This window comes from Vanellus vanellus (assembly GCF_965231255.1).
Source record: "Vanellus vanellus genome assembly, chromosome: Z".
NCBI classification, from domain to species: Eukaryota; Metazoa; Chordata; class Aves; order Charadriiformes; family Charadriidae; genus Vanellus; species Vanellus vanellus.
The window spans coordinates 67,499,605-67,518,756 of NC_138908.1; the positions used below are offsets into that span (position 1 = coordinate 67,499,605).

The following is a 19,152-nucleotide window of genomic DNA, read 5'->3' on the forward strand; positions in this document are numbered from 1 at the left end:
TTTTCCTTAACCTATGAAGGAAATGTCTTTAAATCTGCTTAGAAATATGATTTTAACTGCTATGTAAAGTGTTGAGCATTTGTGGTTTAAAAGCTCAGAAAAAACATAGGTTATAAAGGCAGTACTAAATAAGAGGAAAGGCAAAAAATGGCTAATCTCAATTTGTGCATCTGAAAATATAATACAAAAGTGATATTTATTATTTCTCTCAACTTTTCCACAGCTTACAGATATGCAATTTTAATCTATTTGTCTCTCTCTTTTTTTTTTTAATTGCAGATGCAGGTTTCTTGTGGGTGACTTGTCACTGGCTCTTAATGATATGTTTGCTGATTCTCCCTCAGCAACCAAAACTGAAAGGACTGATATTAAATATTACATCAAAGGAAGGTTTGCATCCCCATCCTTTCTGGCTAGTTCATATTTTGTTCTCTCCTTTTCTCCCAGAGGCTGTAACATTCAGTTCTGTTATCTCCTTGTTTCTAGCAAGGGGGCTGTAATATGCAGGCTCCTCTCACTGACTAACAGCAGAAACTGCTAGAGTCCTGTTCTTTGTCCATAATTGTTTTGAAACAGAATTTATTTCAGTATTCTTCTTTATATTTGCTTCCTTTAGTACACTTTGCATCTGTTAATGCATACATATAGCTAAGGCTGAATTTCATGTGTTTAATTAACTTGGATTTCCTACAGAGTTTTGCCTTCAAGGAACAAAAGGAAAAACAACCACCTCATGACAGATGCAACTTTTGTTTAGTGTATGTCTGAAAGGCACAGTTTAAAATGTAGATATGGAAAAACTGGGACATCATGCAGATTTGTCTATGTCAAACTGAGCCTGAAGTCAGTTTTGTCAGTATTACAGTTTTCCAAGGGGAGCCATCCCCTATCAATTGTTTTTTAATTGATATAACACTTTCTTTTCACTTGCTGTAAACAAAGCACTGTAAATTGAGATTTATAGTGCAAATGACAGGAGATAATTCAAGATAAGATATGTTGATATATTATTCCCCTTAGAGTATGTTCCTCTTATGATATGAACTCATGGCAGAGCATGTTTGCTACAAGTAGAGGGGAGCGGAGAGCTTATGAAAGCTTTCTCTGCTGTGAACACTGGACAGCTACAACTCTGCTCATGACTTCATGTGTGAATGAAACTTTAGCTGCCTTTTTAAAAATCCCAGTGGTACCAAGAAAGAGAAAAGGATGGAGTGAGGTGCCTATTGTCCCTGGTAGAATTAGAGCTGACCTGATACTTAACAGCATCTGCTTCTCCACACTTTGCTTAAGTGTTTCCAGGAGCTATGCACAAACCCAGTGCCTTTTAATTCCCTCTCCCCAGCTCCACTGAAACCATAGTTCACAATCTTCTGCTGAAGCACTAATGTATAGATTAAATACTTGTCACGTAATCACCGAGCTGTCACTGCCTGAGCCCTTACAATGAACATTCCTAAATTGCTGACTACCTATGCCAGGTGTAGTCACAGGGAGAACTGCAGTGACTTTGCAGGAATAATTTATATTTAAAGTCTATACTGCATGAACTAAGCACCGCACAGTGATATCCAAGTTTGGGTGAAGCAAACAGTCTTCAGTATTGGAAACACTGTTATCCCAGAATCTCGCTGGGGCATCTCAGGTAGCTTGCATCTTTCAAAGCAGCATTGCGTTGTACAGCAAAGGCAACAGCAACATATTCAGATGCTGAAATGGTCCTCAGTTGTTTGGTAGCCAGCACAGAGGAAGATTAAAGCAGAAAGACAGTCCCTCCTCTGGTCCCTCTGTGGAGTTTTATAAGCCACTTGTGACGTCCAAGGCTCACTGTTTTCACTGCCAGTTCTGCAAGGGTATCACAAAATGTCTGGAGAAATTAGGCGCTGTTTAAGTAAGTTTTCCACTAAAGACTATTTAATAAACACATAAAAACTTTGCCCAAACAGAAGACAGGCTTTTCCATCCTACTTACTCTCCAGAAAGAGAAGGGTCTTAATGCCTCTTGTATTGTGGGAAACATGAGAGACCACTGCATAGAAGTAGAACCTGTAATTTGGATTAACAATATATTTTCATAGAATCATAGAATAGTTTGGATTGGAAAGGACCCTTAAAGGTCATCTAGTCCAACACCCCTGCAATGAGCAGGGACATCTTCAACTAGATCAGGTTGGTCAGAGCCCCATCCAACCTGACCTTGAGTGTTTCCAGGGATGGGGCACCTACCACCTCTCTGGGCAACCTGCGCCAGCCTTTCCTCATACAAGCGGTGCTCCAGCCCTCTGATCATTTTTGTGGCCTTCTTCTGGGCCTGCTCCAACATGTCCATGTCCTTCTTATGTTGAGGGCTCCAGTGCTGGACACAGTACTGGTGCGGTCTCACAAGAGCAGAGTAGAGGGGAAGAATCATCCTCCCTTTTTGAGGCCATAGCTTCAGATTTTTTGTAACAATCAGACAGGGCTAGTTTGTAGCTTGTCCCGGGGAAGGTAAAGGAGGACTCATTCTGGATGTCATCTCCAAACACTTTAAGGAACAGGAAGCTGAGGAAGTGTGGGCTAGATGAGGTGACAGCGAGGTGGATTCAGACCTGGCTGTGTGACAGGACTCAGAGGGTTGTGATCAGCGGCACAGAGTCTAGTTGGAGGCCTGTAACCAGTGGTGTCCCCCAGGGGTCAATACTTGGTCCAATCTTTTTCAATATATTCATCAATGACCTGGATGAGGTGATAGAGTGAATCCTCAGCAAGTTCGCTGATGATACCAAACTGGGTGGGGTGGCTGACACTCGAGAGGGCCGTGCTGCCATCCAGCGTGACCTGGACAGGCTGGACAGCTGGGCAGAGAAGAACCTAATGAGGTTCAACAAGAGCAAGTGCACCTGGGGAGGAAGAATGCCAGGCACCAGTATAGGTTAGGAGTGGAACTGCTGGGAAGTAGTTTTGAGGAGAAGGATCTGGGGGTTGTGGTAGACAGTAAATTATCCATGACCCAGCAATGTGCTCTTGTCGCCAAAAAGGCCAGTGGAATCCTGGGCTGCATAGGGAAGAGTGTGGCCAGTAGGTCGAGGGAGGTCATTCTCCCCCTCTACTCGGCACTGGTGAGGCCACAACTGGAATACTGTGTCCAGTTTTGGGCTCCCCAGTTCAAGAGGGACAGGGAACTGCTGGAACGAGTCCAGCGAAGAGCAACTAAGATGATTAAGGGATTGGAGCATCTCCCTTATGAGGAAAGGCTGAGAGAGCTGGGACTCTTTAGCCTGGAGAAGAGAAGGCTGAGGGGAGACCTTATTATGGCGTACAAGTATCTAAAGGGTGGGTTGAAGGAGGATGGAGCCAGGCTCTTTTCAATGGTTCCCAGTGACAGGACAAGGGGCAATGGGCACAGGTTGGAACATAGGAAGTTCCATTCAAATACACAGAAACACTTCTTTACGGTTCAGGTGCCAGAGCACTGGCACAGGCTGCCCAGGGAGGCTGTGGAGTCCCCTTCTCTGGAGATTTTCAAGCCCCGCCTGGATGCAGTCCTGAGTAATGTGCTCTGGGCAATCCTGCTTTAGCAGGGGAGTTGGACTAGATGATCTCTAGAGGTCCCTTCCAACTCTGAAAATTCCATGATTCCATGATTCTGTAATGATTTCTGAACATAGTCTGTTCAGAAAATATGTGTCCTGAGCTTCCTAAGAAGCTGAAATACACAGTTCTTCAAGTACCATGCAATCTGCCCTGGTGGCCAGCTGGAATCTGCCATCATAATAGTTTTAAGATCTGTTTTAAGTCACTGTTCATGACTTCTTCGAAATGAAATTTCAAAAAGTTACATTATTCATTCCCTGATGTTCTTTGTGTGGATTTAGCAGTGGCTCAAACAACAAATGGGACTGACAAAACTAGACTTTTTTTTTTTTTAAGATTGAAAACTTTCGTTATTAAGCATTCACTACAAATGTCTTAGTTTAATGGTCAAAGCCTTGCAATATTCTGATGAAAGACACTAAAGGTTGCCTCATTTGCAGGCCAGACCTAAGTAGCATGCTTTGAAAATAACCACTATTACTGGGTCACGTTGCCATGTCACTTTGCAGTTTGGGTTTCAATATAAGAACACTTATGGCACTTTTCCTGCTTGATCAGAGGGCTGAATCCCAGTAAAACTTCTTGTATTCACCCACATACAGCCTGTATCTCACATAGCTATCATGCTTTTAAAACTGTCAATGCCTGATACTCTAAACAAGCTGTGCTGAAATCAGATGCAAAGGAAAAGAGCAGAGGAGATAGCATGAGAAAGAAAACAGCCCAAGGGGAGCAGAGGTGAGAAAGCTAATGAGGGAGAGCTAACTCGGTTAAACTTCTTCAGACTGCCCACAAGGCTGTAGACTGCTTTGCTGCTGACTTGAGTGGTCTTGGTTTTGTTGGCTTTTTGAAAGAATAACCTCCAGGCTGCATGAACGAAACTGCAGCCGTTAGTGCTCCTGACGTATATCCCAATCCACAGAAGTTAACTGCAAATCCAAACCCCCCAAAAGGAAGAGCTCCTTCAGTGAATCTCAAGGTTTCAGTTTGGTGCAGGGGTCATGATATTCCTCTGAAGTTAAGAAGAACAGATTTAGAGCATTAGAGTAGGGAGAAAAGTACATCTTCTGCAACTTGAGCTGAGGGTGGGAACTGTTTAGGGACATTACTGAGTCACTGATAAGACTCGCATGTTGTTGGCTGGCAGCAGAGCTTTCATTTGGGAATGCTAGGTGATGGTGTAACTTTGTCAATATGCAGAGTTACAGGGAGATAAAGAGTATATTAGTTACTGTTCAGCTAATAAAAACTATCATTGCCACAATATTTTATGACATTTATTACTAACAAAAACAAATATTGTGAGTTGATGATAACATGCCAGGTTTTGTTTGTTTTGCTACTGGCTATGTCTCTATAAAATAAAGAGACAGACTAGACAAAATATTGGAATCAGTCTTTCATATACCTCCTTTACACAGGGTTATATTACCATGCTTAAGTTTGTTTATCTTCCTAATAAACTCCAGCAGCTCACCACTGGCCTCTCAGAGGCATTTTCTGCTTTAACCTTTTGAAAAATAAAAGTGTTATCATATAGTCCAGGAAAAAGCAGACAAAACTGAAAATCTCATTAAAAGTATCTTAGCATAGTCTAAATAATGCAAAACAGTTCAGCACAGCAGCATTTAGATGTCAATCTGATCATCTGGTTTGCTTTCACCTACCTCAGTGTAACTCTCAGTGACCATATCTGAAGAGCAGGATCTGGTACAGAACAGAAGACACCGCCTTTATTTAACAACAGTTCTCTGAATGTCTGAGTAGTTATATTGTCTCATCACCCATGCCATGAACTCCACTGTGAAATTTCCAGTCCAACAAAGTTAGTTTATGTTCACACTGTCACATCTGCACTCTCACTATTAATTATTGATGTTCACTTCAGTTACCAGCTGAGAGACAGCAGGCTACAAAATAGGTAGGTACATTCTCTTTCTTGCTGCGTGATCATAAAGAGCAATGGGCAGAAACTCACGAACTAGAGGATAATTCTGCCACCTACACTCCTGGGAATTAGAACTGAAGTATGGGGAGAGTTAAGCCATACTTCTCTCCTTGCTGCATGCAGATAGTACCCAGGCATGATTTGCTAGTTAGTCATGTTTTCCCAAATAAAAGACTTTGGTGGTTTTATATAAGACTGGACTGACACATTTTTATAAGTGAGGAAAATGGGCCTAGAAAAGGAGTGATGCAGCCTTCCTTGATACTTCCCAGCTGTAACAAGAAAAGAAGAAATAAATCCCCAGATTAATTATCTGCAGTGTTTATCTGTAGGGGTGGGGTCTGTAGAGGAGGTGCAGTCATGCTCATGATGTAGTTACCAGTCTGCAACTGGTGTTAACAGAGGCTGCAATCTATGATGCTGCAATAAGTCATGTCTCATTATGGCCAACAGCAATCTTAATCAACTACCATGTGAGCTGAGAGGGAAAAAAATAGGTAGTTATTTAAGCCACTCACTAGGACAGTTAGGTCCAGTGGAAGTCAAGGGTGACAATCTTGCTGGTAAATTCCTGTAGCATATTACTGAGATTAGATCCACTGGCGAGCTCCACTCAGCCACCAGTGACTGAGCAAGATTTGGGTGAGTGATTGCTATCAACGACTGCATGACTGTGCTGCCTGATCTCAGATTTGAGGGAAAAGACAGACATGGAGCAGCCTGAGATAATTCTGTCCAGGCAGTATTTATACCCTTTTCTTATCAGACTCCCCACTGGCAGCAATACTATGGTTTGATACAGATGAGTTGAATGAACACCCTGATACAAGGTGGCTGCCTAGAATCTAAGCAGATGGCATATCTATAGGCAAGGAGGTTCAAGGGGGGTGAAGGACCTCCTGCAGAAATGTTTAGTCCCACAGCAAAATGAATGAAAGGAACGAGTGTGAGTAAGGGCCAATAGGACCAAGAACCACATATGGATAGGTTCTACCACAGCCAGGTATAGGCAATCCATGAGGTTCTTGGATTGCATTGACGACAATGACAACTTCCTTCTCCAAGTGGTTGAGGAGCCAATGAGGAGAGGAGCTATGCTGCACCTTGTTCTTACCAACAAGGAGGGGTTGGTAGACACTGTCAAACTCAAGGGTAGCCTGGACTCTAGTGACCATGAAATGGTTGAGTTGGAGATCCTCAAGGCAGTGAGGAACTGTCCCTGGACTTTGGGACAGCTGACTTGGGCCTCTTGAAGAATCTGCTTGGTATGGTGCCATGGGATGAAGCGCTGGAGGGAAGAGGGGTCCAAGAAAGTTGGTTAATATTCAAGGACCACCTCCTCCAAGCTCAGGAGCAATGCATCCCTACAAAGAAGAAGGCAGGCAGAAAAGCCAGGTGGCCTGCATGGATGAACAAGGAGCTCCTGGACATGACCAAAAGGAAAAAGCAGCTTGTGTTAGACAAGCTAAATCCCAGATAGAACTAAATCTGGCCAAGGACATTAAGAGAAACAAAAAATCCTATTTTAAGTATGTCGGCGAGAAAAGAAAGGCTAGGGAAAATGTGGGCCCTCTCTGGAAGGAAACGCAAGAACTGATTACCCGGGACAGAGACAGAGCTGAGGTACTCAACGACTTTTTTGCCTCAGTCTTCACTGGCAAGGACCACAGCCGCACTGCCCATGATGCAGAATCCAAAGGTGAGGATTGGGAAAATGGGGAACCACCCACTGTAGGTGAAGATCAAGTGCGAGACCACCTGAGGAATCTGAAGGTGCACAAGTCCATGGGACCTGATGAGATACATCCATGGGTCCTGAGGGAACTGGCAGATCAAGTCACTAAGCCACTAGCCATCATATTTGAGAAGTTGTGGCGATCTGGCGAGGTTCCTGTCAACTGGAAAAGGGGAAACATAACCCCTATTTTCAAAAAGGGAAACAAGGAAGACCCAGGGAACTACAGACCACTCATTCTCACCTCTGTGCCTGGCAAGATCATGGAGCAGATCCTCCTGGAAACTCTGCTAAGGCACATAGAAAACAAGGAGATGATTGGTGACAGCCAGCATGGCTTCACCAAGGGGAAGTCATGCCTGACAAGTCTGGTGGCCTTCTACAAAGGGGTTACAGAGGCAGTGGACAAGGAAAGACCAACTGATGTCATCTACTTGGACTTGTGCAAAGCGTTTGACACTGTCCCACACAATATCCTGGTCTCTAAATTGAAGAGACATGGATTTGACAAATGGACCACTCGGTGGATAAAGAATTGGCTGGACGGTTGCACTCAAAGAGTTGTGGTCAATGGCTTGATGTCCAAGTGGAGAGCAGTGATGAGTGGCGTACCTCAGGGGTCAGTATTGGGGCCTGTACTGTTCAACATCTTTGTCGGACACATGAAGAGTGGGGTTGAGTGCACCCTCAGCAAGTTTGCCCATGATACCAAGCTGTTTGGTGAGGCAGACATGCTGGAGGGGAGGGATGCCATCCAGAGGGACCTGGACAGGCTGGAGAGGTGGGCCCAAGCCAACCTCATGCAGTTCAACAAGGCCAAGTGCAAGGTCCTACATCTGGGTCGGGGCAATCCCAAGCACAAATACAGGCTCAGTGGGGAATGGCTGGAGAGCAGCCCTGAGGAGAAGGACCTGGGGGTGCTCATTGACGAGAAGCTCAACGTGAGCCAGCAGTGTGCGATCACAGCCCAGAAGGCCAACCGCATCCTGGGCTGCATCAGAAGTGTGGCAAGTAGGTCAAAGGAGGTGATTCTGCCCCTCTACTCCACTCTTGTGAGACGCCACCTGGAGTACTGCATCCAGCTCTGGAGTCCCCAATATAAGAAGGACATGGACCTGCTGGAGCGTGTCCAGAGGAGGGCCACGAGGATGATCCAAGGGCTGGATCACCTCTCCTATGAGGAGAGGCTGAAAGAGTTGGGGCTGTTCAGCCGGAGAAGAGAAGGCTCTGGGGACATCTTCTTGTGGCCTTCCAGTACCTAAAGGGGACCTACAGGAGAGCTGGGGAAGGACTTTTTACTAGGCCATGTAGTGATAGGACGAGGGGAAATGGCTTTAAACTGGAAGAGGGCAGGTTCAGATTAAACATTAGGCAGAAGTTTTTCACTTTGAGGGTGGTAAGGCACTGGCACAGGTTGCCCAGAGAGGTTGTTGAGGCCCCATCCCTGGGGGTGTTCAAGGCCAGGCTGGACGTGGCCTTGGGCAACCTGGTCTAGTGGGAGGTGTCCCTGCCTATGGCAGGGAGGTTGGAACTCGATGATCTTCAAGGTCCTTTCCAATCCAAACCATTCTATGATAATTTCAGTTCTGAAAGTGTGGTTATTTTCCTATGGTTTAAGAGCATAAAAATAGGAAAGAATGAAAAATGTCATGAAAACTTAACAGCTGTCTTTCCTGATTAACTGCTACAATGCATGAATCATTTTTTTGACAGTAAACCTACTGAAAACATTTCATGATGAGGTTTGAACTTTTAAATCAAAGGTTTACTATTTTTAAGACAAAAAACACTCAGATAAGGATTTGCATAAATTTCCACATGTAATATGCATATCAGGGTTTAGTAGAAATAAGTTAAGAAAATATCTCCATCAAAGCAATGTTGTCTACTGTACTGTGGTGTTTAAGCCTAACATCAGATGTTACCAGGAAGAGCTTTTTAAAAAAAACCCCAGGCATATGTTCTTTTTTGCCACTGTGAGTTTTCCAGGCAAACCTAAAGCCATGCATTTGGCAATATCGGTGATAAGAGAGGCTAATACATTACTTTCTGGCATATCCTGAACTTCAAGCAACAAATAAATAGGTTGGACAACACTGAATATTTTTTCTTGATCTGTCATGAGTGTTAAAAACGATCTGCTGAAAATTACAGAAACATGTAACTAAAAACATAAACCAATATTTCATATTTTTTTTTAGGAAGACACAGTTGCAGTATATGCTGCTCCTCAAATCTCTAGGGATATGCCCCACCCTTGAGTTTGAAATGCAAGCATACTCTTATGCTGGGACAAACATTGTGGAAGACTTTGGAGTGGGTCTGTGAAACTGGAAAGCACGGAGGTGGTTTGAGCTTGCACCAGTTTAGCATTTGTGAGCCAAAGTTTGATGACAGACTTTTGAGGGGAAAGATGTCATCTCAGAGAACTCAATTTTCCATATGCAATTTACCACATTAGGAATTCCGTACAAAACAATGGGTGAAAAATGGCTAACTAAACTGACCTGGAATACAGAGTTTTGTTTAAATATTGTAAAATACATTTATTCCACCAGGAATAACTTTTTGAAGAATTTATTGATACTGTTTTGAGTCAGAAAAAAATATATTTTTTTTAGAAAAAATATCTAATTTGCCACTGGCCTTAGTTCTTACAGCAATAAAAAGGGAAAAGAAAAACTGAAAATAATTTTAGTGTCATTTTGTGCTAAACAGAAATCTATTTCCAATAGTGAGTAGTAAAAGGGGAAACTGTAAATTTAATGTCATTGCAACCACTACCAATATTTCAAATTGTAAAATGTGTTATTTCCTATATTTAAATCTGTAAAGAAAATCATTCCCCTTTCCCCTTATGTTCATCCATTGTGCAGAATAAAGACTTAGACACAAATGAAAAAGTATACAAAACTGTGATTCCTTTGAAATATTCACCCTCAAATTTCAACCTTGTCTTTTTATGGAATAAAATTTGTTCAATATTAGCATTTCATTCTTTTTTTTTAAATAGGAGAAGGACATGAACTATCCACCAATGTGCAACTTCTTGCACCTGCTTGGCTGAAAACTGTAACTATGTCAAAAAAACAGGAATCTGCTTAATCTCTGTCCATATAAAGCCCAAGTTAACACATTTAATATTCACATGCGCCATCACAATATTTTCCTAGTTGGCTCTAAGCTGCATTGCTGGAGGTTGCTCAGCTGCACGGCAGATTGAGTTGGTGTGTGGATCACCAGTGGACACGATGCAGCTCGTGTCCAGACAGAGCCCCACAGGACTTTGCTCCTGGACTGGCATGCACAGATTGCATCTGCACTCTGCAGCAGAACCACACAAATTGTGCTGCATGTCAGGTCATATGTTTTGGCAAAGTGGGATGGAGGCTAAATTTCCCTGGAAGCACTTTCCAGATTTGTTCCCTGATACACAGCAAATAATGGATTTTTCTTAAATAATAGAACTAAGTTCAATATTGAGAGGTAAAAGAAAAATAGCCTGTCTGTAAATCAAGCATGTGCTGAGCATGAATATTAGACTGAAATTTTAGAGCTGGAAGCAAAAAGAAGGTATCCTTTAGAACATGTGCCCTTTAGTAGTGCATGAGGCAGAGCTGACATTAACTTAATGGGCTTAATTTGCTTTGAGGACTTCTTACATTTGCCCATTAACATACTAATGCATTTTGCAATTTCATTTTTTCTCTTAATGACAATTCAAAAAATGCCATCATGTCTCATTACAAGAGAGACACAACAGAACACAGAAAAAATGATTTCTGGTGCACTGTAGCCATAGCTGCTAACTTACGGTTCACTTGGGGTGCTAAAAGGAAAGAAAAACCTAAATGTTTGAAGAAATGGAATAATTTTTTCCCCAATGTTGTCCAGAACGACAACTAGTACTGGCATATTCAGTGAATCCACTGCCAAATGCCATATTGTACTGAATGCTTATATTTTTAAAGCCTTAATTCTGAGTGTTACCTTGAATTGATAGTAGCATAGTCACTCTTTAAGCTTTAGCTTTAAAACAATCTCAAATGATATCTCGAAGAATTTAATTTGAGCCACATATATTATAGGAAAAAACTCCCACATTTCTCGTAGTTGCTGAACTCATGTTGCACAGGTCAGGATCTACTCTGGTCTTACCTGATGGCTACTGTTTCATTTCTATTGTCTTTGCCCGAACCCAATTTCAATAACCATATCCCATGTGTTATGGGCACGGATGAAGGACACACAATCAGTATTTCATTCTGTTGGCTTTAATTGAAATTCATTTTCACGCTCTTCCAACCATATTGGTTAGCACTAAATTCTGCAAATAGTTCCTATAGAAATCCAGAAGTAAACACGGCACAAAGAGTTCTTAAAATCACAAATTGTCTACTGTGTCCTAAGCCTCTGTCTCCTTCATAAAATAGCCAGTTTATGTACCTTCTGCCAGCTCATTCTTTCTCAAAGGTTATAAGCTTGAGCAGACTGATGAGGGGGAGCTGTTTAAATGACACCAGAGAAAAAGGCAAGAGAAAAAGAGGAAAGAGAATGTCTTTCATTGAAGACTATCTGAATTTCTTAAGAAGATGTGTAACCATAATCCTTTACAATGGGGACATTAAAAAACACACATCTTATCATTCTTGAGAATGACTTTATTTTTTAAAGAGTGAGGGCAATCCAAGTTTTTCTTAGGATGCTGTCCTCCTTGCTCCCACAGGCCTCAGCCAAAAATGCCAGAAGAATGCATTCTGTAGACCCTGACAGGCTTACAAAACACGGATCGTCTGAAAACTTAAATAATTCAAAGACTTTTAGGCTCCTTCAGCCTTCTGTGTCTCCCACTGAAGCATCCCTGAATCTGAGACTTGAATTCCTGCACAAGGAAGCTTTCCACAGCAGTGCCTTCAGCAGTCACCAGACAATGGTAGAGACATTGCCAGAAAAACATTTGAAGTTGGGACAATGTTTTTGGGTGCAGAGAGGCAACTTAAAGTGAATGTAAAAAACTACACACAATGTGTGCTCTGTCGCTGTCTAGCCTTTAGGCTTAGCAAAATTTCAAGTCTAGGGTTTTAACCTGGAACATGAAACTTCAGGCTTTTAGATCATGGTTTACGTTCCTCTGCTTCTGACCTAGTCGGAGACACTGCATTAGAAATATCCTGAGTATAAATAACTCTTTGACTCCAATCCAGTTATTGTAAGTCTAGAAAAGTTGTAGTTATAAAAACGGGTTTAACTTCAACTCAGAGGCATTTATTTTCCTGTCGCCTCTATAGAACTCAACATACTGCGTTGATGGCATTTGCAAAAATATTATAAAGCCTTTTCCCTCTCCTTTCTAGCTAAGGTACCACTGCCGTAAAGCTAACACCTTATGTGGACTAAACCACTAGGAGGAAAGGGGGCATAACAGCTCTCAGTGAAAGGTAATGATGGAAAAGGCTAACAAACTTAAATGCTACAGGTGGTAGCATAAAAGAGGGATAATGCAACCACTGTGACATTATAACTGAACTAAATCAAAAGTGCATTGAAGAGGCACAGAGCCACTCTCAACATTCACTTATTTCCCCTACAGATTTAATACGAAGGAATTTTTAAAGAAAATCAGATTCCACTAGACTAATTACTTGAAAGGTGCAGATGCTGTCTAAAGAACTCAGCTAAATGGGATGTTTTGGTTATTCCCTGTTTCTAATTTAGACCTCAGCCAGGTAGAAAACAATGCCTTGCAAGTGGTTTCTATATATAGGAAATAAATTTGTTGGAAAAATCTACATCTTTTTAGAGTGGCATGACCAACATGCACCAAACTACTGCAAGGTACACCCCTTACACTTGCAGCGTTGGCTGCACTTCTGAAGGAAAAAGCCTCCTGGAAAAAGCAGCTTCAAAATCTGGGCAGAGCTCCATAGGAGATCTGCTGAGTCAAAGCATGTTTGATCTGCTGTTTCTGCTAGCAGCCAGATTTTCAGCACACATCCACTCTCTCTGAATAAAACCAGAAACTGTTGGTCCTTGTGAACTTCTGAAAATCTGTATCTATAAAGGAGAACACTGTTCAGTGCTGTGACTGCTGCCACTTCAGAGGAAACACATTCAGAGACTGACCTGAAATTGAAGAGAAATACTCTTCAATTATTTTATCAAAGTTTTTAAACATTTCGACTAACTGCTGATAAAGTCTATAGATGATACAAAAAAATGTCCAAATGGTAAAAAATTATTAAGGACCTGTCAATCCTGTTGGTCGGTGTGAACTGTCTGCCAAGCTAGTCTCATTTAAGCAGCATCTGTTGTTGTATGTGTGAAACCATACAGGGAACATAGCTATTCAGAGAGCAAAAGTTAATTGAACATACCCTAAAAGGCAGCAATTCTGAAGTGACCAAACAGTTATAGGACATGAGCACTGGCAGTGTATTCTTAGCATTGTTCTCTGGATGAGATTGAAAATAAATAAATCACTGGGTGCATGTACAGCAGAACTATCAGAAGCCCCAGTTCAAGACTTAGCATGCCAAACGTTTTTCAACCACCTATTTAGGTTACATCTTTTGTTGTTATTGACATTTGCAACGTTTAAGGTTTTTTATTTTAATTAGGGAAGGTAAGACAAGAATGTTTCCTGCGGTGTCTGCAGCATGGTTGAAATTTATTGGATCTTCAAGTGATTTAGCTAAGCTTTTAGAAATCCCTTCTCAGTCTCACAGAATGGCGCAGAAATGCTTGGCTACTATACTGTTACATATATTGGTGCTAATAGCTTTATATAAAATTACGGATACTGATTTTTTTTAATGTAAAATGTTAATAGTCAAATTATATATAGAATTTCTCACAGCTGAATAGATTCATGCTGACCTAGGTATGGCATTTAGAAATACAACTATCCACTTGTTGTTTTAAAGAAGAAATGTCAGCCAAACTTCAGACTGAAAAAAATGCCTTTCAATATGAGTACAATTAGTTTGAACTAACTGTTTTTAAAGAATCATCCCAACACAGATTTTAAACCTAACTCTTTTATCCAAATCTAAAAGGCACCTGTAGATTCATCGTCCTGACTGCACTGCAATTTCTAGATCAAGCCTTGAAGCTGATGTGATTTGAGCCTGGATTTTGCTTATTGTGCATGTATACAAAACAACACCACTGCCTTCAGAGACACATTTATCACACAGAAAAGCATTTTAAGCCCCAGAGAGGGTTCAAAGCTCCCGCTCCCTCCCCCCATATCTTTCACAAATGCACAGACACATGCACATAGCAATGCTTGCTTTTTGGCAGCATTGGTAATTGCGAGTTCTCTTTAACTCTTCTCATGTTCAGAAGCAAGCTGTAGTTTTGTAACTACTATAAAAACTGGAGCATGGGCTAATCAAAATCAATTATCAGCTGTGAGATGGGAGGAACAAAACAGAGGAAGAACAGCAGGGCAGCAACTGGGCTTATGAAATTAAAAATAAAAATAACAAGTAAATCTATGTCTGATCCTGATAAGTGAGGCACTCTGCCTCTCTGTTGTCCCTTTCATCATGCAGATGACTGCTCAGTAGCTCTTGGCATATAATAATGCAATCCCTCCTGTCCACCAAATTTCTGTAGTAGCTGCCAACTGTTTGTACAGCTTCTAGATAAAAATGATGGAAAAATCATATTTCAAAAACCTATTTAAGAACTCAACAGCTTTTAAAGATTTTCTTGTTCCACTTTACAGGGACTTTTTTTTTTTTTTTTAAATTAGTATGAAGGCAAGTTACTTTTCACCCAGAGACAAAGAGTGCCAACTGTACCAGATCTAGGAGGCTGGAAAACAAACAGGTGGGAAAATCAATAATAAGTACTCATATTTACAGTTGCTATAAAGAAACCTTTGTGTTGGAGGAAGCTAGATAATACACAGCATGCCATCTGGTTTGCCCTGAGATGGGGCAATGAGATTTGCAGATTACAGCTGGTCCTAGACAGCCATTATCACCCAGTTAATCCAGCGCTTGAACAGAATCAGCCCATGGACAAAGAACAGCAGAGGCAAAGCAAGAAAGCTGGCAGGCCCAGGAAGCAGTAGCGCTGGCAACCACAACTGCAGGTTCAGCTGATAGGTTGGCTGTACCCCTCGATTCCCTATTTTTGCTAAACTTTCACAGCAGCATCTCTGAGTAACACTTTCAGCTACCTCTTGTTAGGTACGAGATTCTGTCTCATGCTGTTGAACAGAGCAGTACTCACAAATGTGTAAGAGCAAGCACTCTGCGTGATGCCTCCAGCTTGTATAAATGGGCAGAACATCCCTTTGGCATAACAAGTCGCAAACGTGTCTTGCTCTTTGAGTATCAAGCAGAGACTCCCCTCAGATGCATTCAACTGTCCAAAAGCTAGTTGTCTGGTCTATACTAGCCATGTAAGCTTATCGATTCTCTAGTAAATGGAAAGTGATGCTCATGAGAGCAATTTGGTGTAGATTCATACAGATAACTGATGGAGAGGAGAAGGTGGGACCCATTCTGGAGTTGTCCCTCTCCCCTGGAGGAGTGTGAATGACTACATCCCTAGTGCTTACACAGGAAATGTTAGGCAACCCAAGATCCCATTTCTTGTAGAGCAGAATCAAGCTGAGGTTCTCAGTTTGTATTTTCAGAGCTGTGAATGACCAGGCTCAGCATATATAGACCAAGAAAAACTCCAGGTGTAGGGAGGGAAGGTGCTCCATAGGTTCAGTGACACTTTCTACCGCAATAATAAGTAGAAGAGTGTGAAAGAGAAAGTTTCTTTCTTGGAGATTCTGAGGCTGGAAAACAATTTCCATTAGAAACAGGCATGACAGCATCACTGCCATTTACTTTAAGTGTGAAACATGTTTCTGACCTTGCCTGTCCTGAAAGAAGTACACAGTAGTGCATAACTTAAATATAAAAAAAAAAAAAGCACCAAAGAAACATACTGTACAAATCACACAAACTCTGAACAAAATCCTCTCTCAAACACAGTTCTCCTGTGGGAACAGCATGGAAGAGAACACCTGGAACACAGAAGACAAATGCTATTCATATCACTCAAAGCACTGCTAGGAGGCTCTCAGATATTAAAATAACTTGTAAAGGAAGAGATCACTGAGATTAACTCTAGCTTTCCTTTTGGGTTAGCTTTACTTAAAAAAGCATTAGATTGTTTGTATCCTGACTGACTCATATCTGATTAAAATGACACACTTTTATGGAGACATCTTGACACTCATATAATGCAAGGTAATATAAGTACAAGCCAGTTTAGGTTCCGCTATTCTGATGAAGTTTGCTCATAATTTTTACACTCGAGGGACAAGACTGACAGTATAACCAACTATAGTTAAAAACAACATGACAAACAATTAAAAGACAGCCCCCGTGCATGGTATCTCATTTGTTTCCATGAAATATAGAAACACTTTCTGGTACCTTAACAGTTACCCTCCACACTAGCATGTCACTGGATTTAGTAGTACGAAAAACGCTGTCGTGGTTGAGGCCAAATCAGCTACCGACAGATGCTCCCCTCTACCCCTCTTCAAAGAGAGAGGCAGAGGAGGGAAAGAGACATATGAGTTTAGAAGGAACTAAACTACTTTAATGAAATATTAATAATAAAATAAAAAGAAATAATGAAATATATACAAAACCATATCAAGCTCCTGAGATGACAATCACGACACTGGCTGGCACTGGGGCAGTCCCAGGCTGGACTCAGTGATGGACAGGAACTGGATTCCGGATCCGGATTCAGGATTGGGATCACAGGCAGACAAACAGAGTCCTCCTCAGATGTCGGCCATTGAAGGAAGAGCCTCTGACCCTTTGATCCCTCAGCTTTTATACTGAGCATGAGGCAGATGGGATGGAATACCCCGTTGGTCAATTTTGGGTCACCTGTCCTGTCCACTCCTCCCTGGAGGTGGGACCCCACTATGCTTTTCCGCTTCCGACCCTCCAATGGGGCTAATAACAAAGTTGGTTGGCCTTGGCTGTTATGGCAATAAGTATAAGCAGGAGCCTCTCTGCACACCATGCCTGGGCATCAGCTATAAACAATTGGTCTTATCACTCTGAGAGAGTGAACACTGTCTGCACAATATGCAGTTAATTTCAGTAGTTAGAAGAGGCCCAGCTAAGAAGCAAAGTTACTGAACAAAATTGGTCCTGCTTTACCTCAAACCAGGACAAATGCACATTAATCAAAATCACAGAAAACACAATGGTTACAGTGAATTATATGTAACACATTTTAAAGTATTAACTGTCTTTCCAAAAAAACCCCACCCCACTGTATATTTTGGCACATGAATGCTCAGGCACTGTATTCAGAAATAAGTTTTCCAAAATAATTTACGCTGTCACAGCAGGTGAATGATATCAAATGTTCTCTGTGCTATTTAATATGAATTTCAAGTTTTACTTACCAGTCCTGTACAGCATTGAAAGATTCTTCATTCGTGATGTCATACATTAAAATGAAGCCCATTGCACCCCGGTAGTAAGCCGTGGTAATTGTTCTGTATCTCTCCTGACCTGCTGTGTCCTGAAACAATAACAAAAATTTTATAGGTTGCAAATAAATTGACAAATGATTATTTTTTTTTTAATAGGAAGACAACTCTGACCACAGTTATTGTACAACTCTTCAATCATACTCACAAAACTAATCAAGGGCGAGAGGACAGAGAATAACAGAAAAAAGGAGAAATCTGCACTGGATTATAACAGGAGAGACTCGTCCATCCTGTCATGAGGTGAGAATGGAGAGAAGCAGGCCCTGTGTCAGGTCATACATCCCAAGTCATTCACTGATTCATGTCATTCAATCTGAGAGTCGGGTAAGAACTTGTATCCTGTTCCTTCCTGGTTTGACAGAGGGATGTCCAGCATAAAATGCTGGGACAAAATAGCATCCTGAGAATCTTCATTATAAGATCAGGATAGTTTCTGAAGTCCAGAAACATCCTGACCAAAAAGGCAATGTCTAATTGTTCTGTTCTTGCACTTTTAAGCTATTGGTGCTCATGTCAACTTTACCACGAATACAGATCTCTGCTGACAGAAGCTGGCGGGCAGTGCTTTTAAAAGAAGTATTATATCTGACAACAAAAAAAAAGGTTGCTATCAGTCCCTCACCTCAAACCAGTTTTCTCCCTCATTCTGTATATCTCATTCAATTGCCTTTAAAGTAAGAAATGTAAGTCTTCCTTTCTCCTACTGCTTGCTTTACTTATATCCATTAAAAAAATTTCAGGGCAGGGACTATCTGTTACTACATTTATATGCAACGTCTAGCATAACCACCCTTGTCTGTATTAAGATTGTAAGACAACATCAATAACTCAAATACAGCAAATACATAACTATTTTCCATTCCAGAATACCTATTTAATATCTCTCAGCCATAAACGTTAAAAGATTTAGATGAGACAAACATAACATTTCAGTGCAACCCTGTAACTGTCTAACAGATCAGCCATGTGTATTCAATTTTAACAAACTTTGAAACTTAATTTCATTATTGCAGATTGTTTGAGTGGATAAGAGGTAGTTTACTTTACAATACAGACAAACCTATTTAATTTGCCTTAATACAGAGACAGAAGAATAACCAGTGATAAACAATGTTGTATTTGGTATATTTTCTGAAATGGTTCCTGGGCTAGTAGTACTGCTTTGGAAACAACAGAAAGATAGATTAAGTGGGCCTCCTTCTTTACACATATATCATTCATCTTGTAAACTAATAAAGTAAAAACCCGACATTCTACATACATCAGAAACCACTTCTAGAATAAGAAAGATAACAAAGACGGTGGAACCAAACGAGGTCTTAGGTAAAACCTATGGATTCTGTTAATTCTGCATTACAG

At 41.2% G+C, this 19,152-nt stretch overlaps 1 protein-coding gene across 1 annotated transcript in view; it reads right to left on the bottom strand.

The window, feature by feature from the left end:
* Nucleotides 1-19,152, bottom strand: part of RAB3C (RAB3C, member RAS oncogene family) — a gene marked incomplete at both ends in the record, with an annotated part of 140,037 nt that overhangs the window by 48,008 nt on the left and 72,877 nt on the right. The window contains one exon of the mRNA XM_082497506.1: nt 17,704-17,822. Coding sequence (XP_082353632.1) covers nt 17,704-17,822 — 119 coding nt within the window. The remainder of the gene's footprint in view (nt 1-17,703; nt 17,823-19,152) is intronic.